The sequence below is a fragment of the Myotis lucifugus genome, unplaced genomic scaffold, assembly GCF_000147115.1.
Source record: "Myotis lucifugus unplaced genomic scaffold, Myoluc2.0 scaffold_433, whole genome shotgun sequence".
Lineage (NCBI taxonomy): Eukaryota > Metazoa > Chordata > Mammalia > Chiroptera > Vespertilionidae > Myotis > Myotis lucifugus.
Genome location: NW_005871481.1, coordinates 380847 through 392882, shown reverse-complemented (window position 1 = coordinate 392882; position 12036 = coordinate 380847). Strand labels below are relative to the sequence as shown.

The 12036-nt window shown below is 40.9% G+C and overlaps 1 protein-coding gene across 6 annotated transcripts in view; it reads left to right on the top strand.

The window, feature by feature from the left end:
* Positions 1 to 12036, top strand: part of SAP130 (Sin3A associated protein 130) — a 101572-nt gene that overhangs the window by 24059 nt on the left and 65477 nt on the right. For all 6 annotated transcript variants that reach the window (XM_014468160.2, XM_006102838.3, XM_023744174.1 and 3 more), the window contains exons 7-10: positions 1896 to 2020; positions 10350 to 10497; positions 10659 to 10749; positions 10924 to 11028. In XM_014468160.2, the coding sequence (XP_014323646.2) occupies positions 1896 to 2020; positions 10350 to 10497; positions 10659 to 10749; positions 10924 to 11028 (469 nt within the window). The remainder of the gene's footprint in view (positions 1 to 1895; positions 2021 to 10349; positions 10498 to 10658; positions 10750 to 10923; positions 11029 to 12036) is intronic.

Sequence of the window (12036 nt, the reverse complement as noted above, 5' to 3'; positions counted from 1 at the left end):
AAGGGCAAAGGCTTTCTGTTAGGATGAGTGTGGTCATGGGGATTCAGAGAAGTGAGGGGGGCAATACAGTGAACAGTGGCAGGGAAGACAGGGAAGGTTATAGACAATGCTTATTAGTAAAGGCAGTTAGAACTGAGCGGCTTTCATTTGAACCCCTGAATGTTTTATGCACATATGTGTACTTTTTTAGGAAAACAGTCTATGTATGCTTTTCAGCTTCTTTTCAAGGAAATTTGCAGTCTCAGTACTACTGAAGTATAATGCATGATTAAGTGATATTGTGGTGTCTCAAATCAGAACTCTTAAGATACGGAGTGAAAACTTGATTTTGTACGCTGCAGAGAGCTACTTACGTTTTTTGAATAGAGTAATGTATGGTCAGACAAGTATCTGTGAAAGATTAACATAGCTGAATTACATGTAGGAGGTAGAAATTGAAATGCTTTTGGGGACCAGATTGGTAATATGTATCAAAACAGGTTTAAAACAATAAGGAAAAGTGCTGATTAGGACACTGGGTAGTACATGTCCAGCTTAGAGCTTTCTAATTAAAACAAAAGACCTTGCTGGCTAACAAAACATTTGGAAACTGATTAGGCCCCCCAGGAGGATATGTGGCATATAGGGAGGATTGGAGAAGGAGGAGAACCAAACGAGGAAGACAGTGAAGCAGCTCTCGTGTAAGACAACAAGCTGTAACCATAGGCACATAGGTAAGAGGTTGGAAGGTGAAGCACAGAGATCAAGAATGGGCAGAGTTTGCCTGGCTGTGCGGCTCAGTGGTTGAGCATTGACCCATGAGCCAGGAGGTCACGGTTGTTTTTTTTTAAAATATATTTTATTGATTTCTTAGAGGAAGGGAGAGAGATAGAGAGTTAGAAACATCGATGAGAGAAACATCGACCAGCTGCCTCCTGCACACCCCCCACCGGGGATGTGCCCGCAACCAAGGTACATGCCCTTGACCGGAATCGAACCTGGGACCCTTGAGTCCGCAGGCCGACGCTCTATCCACTGAGCCAAACCGGTTAGGGCAGGAGGTCACGGTTTGATTCCGGTCACGGCCACATGCCTGGGTTTCAGGCTTGAACCCCAGGAGGTGGCATGCAGGAGGCAGCTGATCAATGATTCTCTCTCATCATGATGTTTCTCTCTCTCTCTCCCTCTCCCTTCCTCTCTCTGAAATCAATAAAAAATATTGTGACTTTCTTTTAAAAAAAGAATGGGCAGAGTTTTCAGATTTAAGTATATGTAACAAGGTCAAAAAAGTGGTACCGCTGAGAGGAGCTCAGATGAATGGAAGAATTGACAGTGGACAAGCAGGGGAAGCCCGTGTGGAGCTCAGTTGTCAGGTGAAGGTCTTACACACGTAGCGGTAAGGGGAGTGTGTCCGTGTGAACGCCTCCAGAGAGCATCTGGGCACTGAATCTTGGCCAGCAAGAATGCCGCCACTGTATGTTTGCCTTTAGTACGCTGACGTGGATGCCCTGAGGGTCAGCCACTCTGTCCAGTGGCTGAGGAGGCCCTCTGTGGACAGCACTGGTTGCATGGTAGTGTAAAATGTCTGCACCAGGGCCAACAGCAGACCTGTGGGAAATCTGGATCTGAAAGGTTCAGTCCAATTTGTACTGACACTGATAGTAGGACAGAATTTTTAATCCAGTTGTACTTAGAAAGAAGGGACTTGTGTTTTATCCAACCAAAATTGGATTTCTTTTTTATAATTCTGACTCTTGTATAACAGCATATCCAAAAAGAGAATTCCTTAATAAGAATGGGACATAAACATACTTACTTGAAGGCCCAAGTTTCAAAGTGTACTTTTAGTGTTTGGCTTACTATATTTTATTTTGATTTTTGTTTTAATTGAAATATTTTTTTCTCTACCTTGGTAGTCTCGTCCACCTGTGACGACTTCTAATACCATCCCTCCTGCTGTGGTAGCAACTGTCTCAGCCACCAGAGCTCAGTCTCCAGTCATTACTACAACAGCAGCACATGCTACTGATTCAGCACTTAGGTATGTTTGGGGGTTTGATGATCAAGCCATTTTTCCTTCTCCTTCTCTCCATTTTTCCTTTCCATCCTTAATGCCTTTTTCTGACTCAATACTTATTGAGTCCTTTTTAAAATGAGCTATTTGGTGCTCTAATTACTGAGGATAAAACAAATTCCTGCCTCAGAGTTTCTTATTTTTAGGGCTTGGCGACACAATAAATATATATATATATATGTATACTTCTTTAGATGATGAAAAACGTTTTTGGGGAAAATTAGGTCGGGTGAATGACATTAGGAGTGATAGAGTAAGCACTACAGGGGGCTTAATTTTTCATAAGGTGACCAGGGAGGGCTTTGTTGAATACATTTGAGAAGATGTGATGAAGTAAACCATATGGCTATTGGGCTGAGAGCATTCTATGGTGGGGCCCTGAGACAGGATATGTTTGCCCATAAATGAGCAGCAGGAGATTATTTTAGTAGTTTACAGGGTTCCCAAATCACGTAGGGTATTATGGCCCACACTGCAGTTTGGACTTTGCTAGTCGTCAGTGGAGAGCCTTAGTGGAGTTTGAGCAGGGCAGTGCCATGATCTGAAGTTTTAGTAGGATCAGCCTGGTTGCTGGATAGAGGAGGCTTTAGAGAGGCAAAGTTGGAAACAGGAATTGTTTAGAAGGGCATGGCAGAAATCCAAGAGATGATTGTTGGGGGTAAAAAGGTATGGTTTAGATTCTGAATAGAATTTTTTAAGATAGTCAAGAGGATTTTGGAGGAATTGCATAGAGAACTGTGGAAGAAAGAAAAGAGGATTATGCCAGCACTAGTTGGGCTTGCAGCTAGGAGGGTGGAGTTGCATTAACTTCAAATGGAGAACAGTGGGGGGATAAGTTTTGGGGAGGAAGTCCAGACTTTGGTTCTGGGTATTTTAAGGTTGTACTGACTTCTGAGCATCCAAGTGGAGATACTGAGATAGGATAATATACAACTTTGGAGCCAGGGAGGAGTTCTGGAGTAGAAAATTTAGGGTGACAATATAGTTTGGCAAGAGGTTTATGAGGGAAAAATAGCTCCCAGTTGAGAGAGCTGTAGGGGAAGAAGTGTTCACAGGAGAACCAAGATTCATTAGGGCAGGAAGGTAAGGATATATATTCAGAGATGAGGTGGAGGATACATGGGATTTTACTAAAGATGAATTTTTACTAAAGATGAATTTTTACTAAAGATGAAGTTCCGGTGGTCTTTCTTGATTTGTCATTGCTTCTGTGGATGCCAGGGAAAACCTTTGTCAGTAGAAACACAAAGTGATTCACTAAAGGAAAGAAGGAGTAGTAGGTATGAGGAATAGAGCTGTCAAAAACTAGAGACTCTCCATAAAACTCCATTACCAGGTGGAGGCAGGAGAGACTAGAACAGCAGGGAGTCTGGGACTCTGCCTGAATTTCTTCTTGCCGGACCAAGTACATTGAGAGGAAACAAGGACAAGAAAGCAAATTTAGAAAGAAGGTTGTATTTTAGGTCACTGGGTTTCTCGGGGACTATCAAATGGCTATGGTGAACAGGTGGTTGAAGAGAGAATGGATTTGGAAGTCATTGACCTACAATGAAATGTGTGAGGTATCTGAGTCTATTCAGGAGAAATCAATAGAGTGATAGGGTCTAGAACCAAACTGAAGAAAATAACATTTAAATGCAGAATAGTGCCTAGAACTCAGCTAGTAAATGATAGTGCCTATTAGCTCTATCATTTACTAGCTGTGTGACATAAGGCAAGCTTCTCAGCTTCCCTCATTTTTAGTCCCCTCTTCAATAAAATGAGGACACGTTACTTCTTTAGTAATTTAATATATTGCCTGAGGTACAAAGAGACACAACTACCCAACGTAAAATAGACTCTGTAATCATTTTAACTTTATATTACCTTTAAAAAGTTAATAGATTCAGATGGTATGTTGAAACTCAAAGGCATAAATATGTATACAATGAAAACTAGGGCTAAAGTGGGGTTATTTTCCCGTGTTATTGGAGCATTTAGTATATTGAGTTTTTAATAAAAAATGGACATTGAATTTTGTCAGATTGTTTCAGCATTCATTCATACAACAAATGTGTGTGTACCAGTCAGTGCTCTAGACACTGGAAATACATTAGTGAAACAGACAAAAACCCTAATGATCAGATGATTTTACTACTTACATAAATGTGATAAATTTCTAGTATCTAACTCCCTTTGAATTCTGGAGATAGAAAATTTAAGCAGACCATTTTCCATAGACTGAATAGAATAAAATTTTGAAGTACTATCTCCCAGAAAAGCAACAGGCCCAGATTATTTCACTGAATTCTACCAAATTCCCAAAAAGCAGATAAGCCAATGATGATTAAACTGATTCAAGACAGAAAAAGAAGGAAAGTTAAAATAAAAATTTAAGTAGTAGGTGGCTGTTAAATGATTCAATCTTTTCTATCAGTATTTGATTATTTTGTTGTTTTTCATTACTTGGTGGAATGAAATTCTCTTACTTTCTTCGAGAAGGGCTTATAGGTATGGAATACAGTGCGTCATCTCAGAGGGAAGGTGGGAGGGGCGGAGAGGGGAGGTAATCAACCAAGGACCTTGTTTGCATATATCTATGGCCCATGGACACAGACAATGGGCCTGTGAGGGCCTGGGGCAGGCAAGAGGGGACCAGTGGGGGGAAACGGGATATATATATAATACTTTCAACAATAATTTTTTTTTTAAAAAAAAGAGGGGCTTATAGAATCCTGTGGAGTTGAACAGGACAGCCACAGCTAATTTGGAGCAGGTTGAGGTTCCTGTTCCACCCTGCCTGGGGGGCAAAAGCTGGTTCCAGACTGACCTTTTGGTGTGTGAAATTTTTCTTCAGCACCTGTGTGGGAAGGCGGTGGTTGAGGGGGTAAGAGATCAACCAAAGGATCAATTTCTGGGTTTTCTGTTGTGTTCCGTTGGTCTATATGTCTGTTCTTGTGCCAGTACCAGGCAGTTTGAGAACAGTGGCTTTATATTATAGCTTGATATCTGGTATTGTGATCCCTCCAACTTTGTCCTTCTTTCCCAAGATTGCTGTGACTATTCGGGGTCTTTTTTATTCCATATAAATTTTTGGAGAATTTGTTCTAAGTCTTTGAAGTATGCCGTTGGTATTTTAATGGGGATTGCATTGAACCTATAGATTGCTTTGGGTAGTATGGACATTTTAATGATGTTGATTCTGCCAATCCATGAACATGGTATATTCTTCCATTTGTTCATGTCTTCCCCTATTTCTTTTTTCAGTGTCCTGTAATTTTCTGAGTACAGGTCCTTTACCTCCTTGGTTAAATTTATTCCTAGGTATCTTAATTGTTTTGTTGCAATGGTAAATGGGATTGTTTTTTTAGTTTCTCTTTATGTGAGTTCATTATTGATGTATAAAAAAGGCATAGGTTCTGGGTGTTAATTTTGTATCTTGTTACATTGCCGAATTCATTTATTAGTTTTAGTAGTTTTTTGATGGAGTCTTTAGAGTTTTCTATGTACAATATCATGTCATCTGTGGATAATGACAATGTTACTTCTTTTCCAATTTGGATGCCTTTTATTTCTTCTTGTCTGATTGCTCTGGCTAGCATTTCAGTACTATGTCGAACAGGAGTGGTGAGAGGGGGCATCCCTGTTCTTAGGGGAAATGGTTTTAGTTTTTGCCCACTAAGTATGATGTTGGCTGAAGGTTTGTCATATGAGGTTTTTATTATGTTGAGGTATAATCTCTCTATTCACACTTTGCTGAGAGTATCAGGAAAGGGTGTTGAATTTTGTCAAATGCCTTTTCTGCATCAATTGATATGATTATATGATTTTTGTCTCCCAGTTAGTTTATGTGATTTATAACATTTATTGTTTTGCAGATATTGTACCAGCCTTGCATCCCTGGAATAAATCCCACTTGGTCATGGTGTATGATCTCTCTAATATAATGCTGGATCCCATTTGCTAGAATTTTGTTGAGGATTTTAGGATCTATGTTCATCGGGGGGATTGGCCTGTAATTCTCTTTCTTTGTAGTGTCTATCTGGTTTTGGGATTAGTGTAGTGCTGGCTTCATAGAAAGAGCTTGGAAGTATGCCTTCCTCTTGAATTTTTTGGAATAGTCTAAGGAGAATAGGTTTTAGTTCCTCTTTGAATGTTTGGTAAAACTCCCCTGTGAAGCCCTCTGGCCCTGGAGTTTTGTTTGCTGGGAGCTTTTTGATGACTGCTTCAATTTCCTCTTTATCTGCCTATTGAGATTTTTTTATTCTTCTTCATTAAGTTTTGGAAGGTCGTATTTTTCTAGGAATATTTCCTCGAGGTTGTTTAGTTTGTTGGAGTCGAGTTGTTCATAGTATTTTTTTTAATAATCCTTTGTATTTCTGTTGGGTGTGTTATTTCACCTCTTTCATTTCTGATTTTGTTTATTTGGGGCCTCTCTCTATGTTTCTTGGTGAGCCTGGCTAGAGGTTCATCAATCTTGTTTATCCTTTCAAAGAACCAGCTCTTGGTTTCATTGATTTTATGTATTGTTTTTTTGGTCTGTATGTCATTTATTTCTGCTCTAATCTTTATTATCTCCTTCCTTCTGCTCACTCTGGGCTTTTCTTGTTGCTCTCTTTCTAATTCTTTAAGTTGTAACGTTAGATAATTTATTACCATTTTTTCTTGTTTTTTGAGGTAGGCCTGTAATGCTGTTGAACTTCCCTCTCAGGACTGCTTTCACTGTGTCCCATAGGTTTTGGATTGTTGTGTTTTCATTGTCATTCGTTTCCAGGATGTTTTTAATTTCTTCTTTGTTCTCTTTGGTAACCCAATCATTGTTTAATAGCATGATAGTGTTTGAATCTTTGTGGTTGTTTTTTTTTTTTGTAGTTGATTTCTAATATTATGCCACTGTGATATGAGAAGATGTGTGATATGATTTCAGTCTTCCAGAATTTGGAGAGTCTTTGCCTGTGACCCAATATGTGGTCTATCTTTGAAATTGTCCCATGTGCACTTGAGAAAAATGTATATTCTGTAGCTTTGGGATGAAATGTTCTGAAGATGTCAATTAAGTCCATCTGATCTAGTGAGTCATTTGGGATTGCTGTTTCTTTACTGTTTTTTTTTTTTTTTTTTTTTGTCTAGAGGATTTATCTAGTGATGTCAGCGGGTTATTAAAGTCCCCTACTATGACTGTATTACTGTTGATCTCTCCCTTGATATCTTCCAGAAGTTTTATATATTTGGGTGCTCCTGCATTAAGTGCATATATATTTACCAGGATTATATTCTCTGGTTGTATTGATCCCTTTAGTATTATGAAGTGCCCTTCTTTATCTCTTGTTATGGCCTTCACTTTGAGGTCTATTTTGTCAAATATAAATATTCCTACCCCTGCTTTGTTTTCATTTCCATTTGCCTGAAATATATTTTTGCATCTCTTCACTTTCAGTCTGTGTGAGTCTCTTGTTCTGAGGTGGGTCTCTTGTAGACAGCATATATATGGGTCATGTTTTTTTTATCCATTCAGCCACTCTATGCCTTTTGATTGGAGCATTTAGTCTGTTTACATTTAAAGTTAATATTGATAGGTATTTGTAGCCATTTTTATTTTTTGTTCTTTCTTTCTCCTTTTTTCCTTCTATTTACAACAGTCCCTTTAGCATTTCTTGTATTGCTGGCTTGGTAGTGATAAATTCCCTCAGCCTTTTTTTGTCTGTGAAGCTCCTTATTTCTCCTTCAATTTTGAATGATAGCCTTGCTGGATAAAGTATTTTGTATTCAGTCCCTTGTGTTGCATCACTTTGTATACTTCCTTTCATTCCTTTGTGGCCTGATGTGTTTCTGTTGCAAAATCATTTGATAATCTAATGAGAGATCCCTTGTATGTAACTTTGTGTCTTTCTCTTGCAGCCTTTAAGATTCTCTCACGTTGGCCATTGTAATTACGTGTCTTGATGTGGGTCTTTTTGGGTTCATCTTGTTTGGGACTCTGTGCACTTGTGTACTTTTTTTCTTCCCCACATCAGGGAAGTTTTCTGACATTATTTCTTCAAATAGGTTTTCTAACCCTTGTTCCTCTTCCCGTCAGTCTGGCACTCCTATTATACATCTGTTGATTTGTTTCATATTGTCCCAAAGCTCCCTCAGGCTCTCCTGTCTTTTGATTTTTTTCTCCAATTTCAGTTCAGATTGGGAGGATTTTGCTTCCCTGTCTTCTAATTTGCTAATTCTGCCCTCTGCTTCTCCTAGTCTACTGTTGAACGCTTCCATGGAGGTTTTTATTGTAGCTATATCATTCTTTATTTCTTCCTGGTTCTTGCATAGGTTGTTGATTTTCTCATCCATCCAGTTCATGAATTGTATGACCCTTATCTGAATTCTTTTTCTGACATATTGGCATGCCTCTGTTTCATTTAGTACTTTTCTGGCGATTCATCCTTTTCTTTCCTTTGGGTTTGTTTGTTTGTTTTTTTGTCTCCCCATTTTTGCTCTCTCTTTCTGCTGACTTTGGTATCCTGTTAAGTGTTCTTGCTGTTGTTGAGTTTTAGTCACTTGTTGCCAGTTAATTTGACATTTGCATTGGTAACCTTTTAAATCATTAGACAGTCACAAATAATTTTTTATCATTTGGTAAGAAATGGTGTAAAATTGTGGGGCAGGGGTTTCAGTACTTCAGGTGTCACAGGTTAAGCTGCTCTGAATCAAGGTTGTCTGTTATCTTCCCTGATAACAGTGAAAACCTTGGTGTGTATCTTTAGCTTTCTCCATAGAGCACAGTGTGTTTATCACAGTAACTTGTGGCCCGGTGCAGGAGTTTGTGTACATTGAAAGGAAATTAATTAGAAGAAATATTTCAATATCACTATTCACCCTTTCTCTATAATCGAAGTGTCAACCAAATTTCACGATCGACAATGACAGATGGAAACACACGCATGCAATTGATGCCAGGAGAGCTTTATATGTATTGTGCATGTGTGATTTAGCTTAGCCTTTTATAGATATAGAATGAACTTGCTTAATTAGACCTGCTTTCTCATGTAGCTAAACTTTTTCCAGCCCAGTGAAGCACCCCAACTTCTCTTTCAGGTAGTTGTCAGCAGCACAGCAGTAAATATCAACATGAAGCAGATTATTATTGTAGATCACGCAGGGAGAACAAAGGGTAAAATATTTAACTGCAAAAGTGTTTGACTATAATTTGCGCAGTGAGAAAACCTGAAGTCATTTTCAAGGTCCAACATTTCTTTTCAGTCAGGTCAAGTTTCTAAGCTTTCTAAATCTCTGTTTTCCAGCTAATGAAAAGAAAATAGGATTCCACTGAGTCTCCTATCTACCTACTCCAGGACTTCTGTGAGGGTCAAATGAGATGAGGCACAGGAAAATGCTTCACAGACATTTGGTTAAAGTGTAAAATGTTTGCACCTGGCTATAAAGCAAGTCGTGTTCCTGGGCTGAAGAAGCTGCAAGGTGGCTAATTGCTAGGGAGAGGAACCAGGTGTTGCTATGTGGGGCCCACAGTGACCGTTTCCGGGCTGGGCTGCGCTGTGGGCCGCAATTTGTGGGTCTCGGCAGCATTGGCTGCAATTTGGTGGGGCTTTACTCCAAGGTGGTGGCTGGGCCTGTGTCCTACTTAGAGGAAACCAAGTGTTGCTTTGTCAGCGCCAGGTCCACACTGCCGTTTCTGTAAATGGCAAGTGTGTGTCACGGCAGCTCCTGTGTTGAGTGTCTGCCCCTGGTGTCAGTGTGCGCCATAGCAACCAGTCGGACGGGCAGAGGGACACAGAATATTAGCCTATTATATATATAGATGCTTCCTTGAGATTGTCATAGAGCTTTGATTTAACTATATGGAGGGTGCTGAGAATGACCTAGGTTTAACTTCTTCAGGTCATGTTACATGTTGATTGCTTTTGAAATGGGGCTCACAGTTTCAGAAGAGAAACTTGATGGGCCATTTACTTTACTGGTTCGACAATGGACCTCACAGACTTCTGAAAAAATACAACTCTCCCTGGCTAGTGGTTGAGTGGTTAGAGCATTGGCCCATTGTCCAAAAGGTCGTGGGTTTGATTCCCTGTCAAGGGTGCACACCTGGGTTGCAGGTTCAATTCCCAGCCCTGGTCGTGACACACGGGGGCTAACAGTCCATGTGTCTCTTGGGTCAATGTTTCTCTCTCTCTCCCTCTCTCTCTTTCTCACCCCCCCCCCTCTTTTTCCTTCCTCCCCCTTCCTTTCCACTCTCTCTAAAATTCAAGGGAGTAAGTGGCGTCGGTGCCTGAGCTGTGTCTGGAGACAAGTTATAGATCACGTTTGTCTGTCTTTTCAGTCGGCCAGCTTTGTCTATCCAGCACCCACCATCTGCGGCCATCAGCATTCAGCGCCCCCCCCAGTCACGGGATGCAGCAACAAGAATCACACTGCCCTCGCACCCTGCCTTAGGGACACCAAAGCAGCAGCTTCACACCATGGCTCAGGTAAACCAGAGGGGGAGAACCGTCTGCGTGCTTCTGCTATGGTTCAAGTGAGGACTGTGCAAAAGTCGCGAAGCACATGCAATACTGAAGGCAGTGGTGCTTCTGAACTGGATGGAGTGGCAGGTGCTTGTCTGTAACTCTGTGTTCTGGGTCTCCCACAGAAAACAATCTTCAGCACGGGCACCCCAGTGGCTGCGGCGACAGTGGCACCTATTTTGGCGACCAACACAATCTCTTCAGCAACCACAGCCGGTGAGTCAGCAGCCCTGCTCTTGCTTTCTGCCCGGTTCATTTTCACTCCTCGCTGGAAGAGTAGGCTATGAAAATTATCCTAACTTTTCCCAAGAGCTTGTCTCAGGTTTTTGAGAATCTATAATGTTCAGAGAGGCAATTGTTGAAGAATTTTCCTTTTTTCTCCCTTTTTAGGATCTGTGTCACACACACAAGCCCCCACGAGTACAATTGTTACCATGACAGTGCCCTCCCATTCATCCCATGCTACTGCTGTGACCACCTCAAACATCCCAGTTGGTAAGTGTGGTACACCCTTCAGACAGGAGCTTCAAAGGGATTTTTCAGCCCCTCTGACCAACTCTTCTTATAGATGGATAGTATTGATTTTTTTTAGTTGTTGATTTTCAAAGTAGCCGTGAATTTAACTTTTAACATTATTTGTTGTACAGATTTGGCATGACGATAGGGAGAAAGGAATAATAATCTTTGAGAGCTCAAAGTAAACTTTAACTCTACTTTTAACTTCCTTGTGCATCAAACTACTCTTTTTATGTGTACCTTTTAAAGAAATAAATTAACTTTACTGACACGAAAACAACAGGAAAAGCCAGCAAGAAGCAGAGATCTGGAATGAGGAAAACTGATGGATTGTTCAGGAGAAATCTTTGGGTGACAGTAGTGGGAAGACAGTTAAACGTAGGCTTTCGTTGAAGTGCTGCCTCAAAACACTTGATAACTGTCTTAAAGTTTCTTCTAGGCTTCATTATTCCCCCTTTTAAATATTGTATACTTTGAATATTTTAAAAATCTTTGAAAGATTTCTGGCAGCAGACGTTAGTCACTAGGAGCAGGGCCTGGCAAACGTCCCGTGTAGTAGGGCCATATAGTAGATGCAGGCGATGCAGGCCTCCTAGGTCTCTGCCCCAGCTGCTCGCCAGTGGCCAGTGTGAACAGGGGCTTTCTGGACACGGAAATTTGAATTTCATATAATTTTTAAGTGTCACAAAATGCTCCTTCTCCCTCAGCCACTTCAATCCGTACGCCTTGCTTAGCGCAGGCCTCACGGAAGCGGTCAGCAGGCAGTATTTGGCTCTTGGGCCGCAGGTTGCCAGCCTCTATCCTAGGGGCTGCTCTCACTCTCACGGGCTCCCAGACAGACTGTGGCCTGTGAGGCTGCTCTCGCTAGTCCTCTGGCTGCAGGTTTTAGCTCTAGTGTTAGCTTCGCCTCCGGCCAGCATGATGAGCATGCCATCGTGTGCGCCGTCTCCCCTTCTAATCCCAAAGAAAAAGAAAAATGGGTTCTGT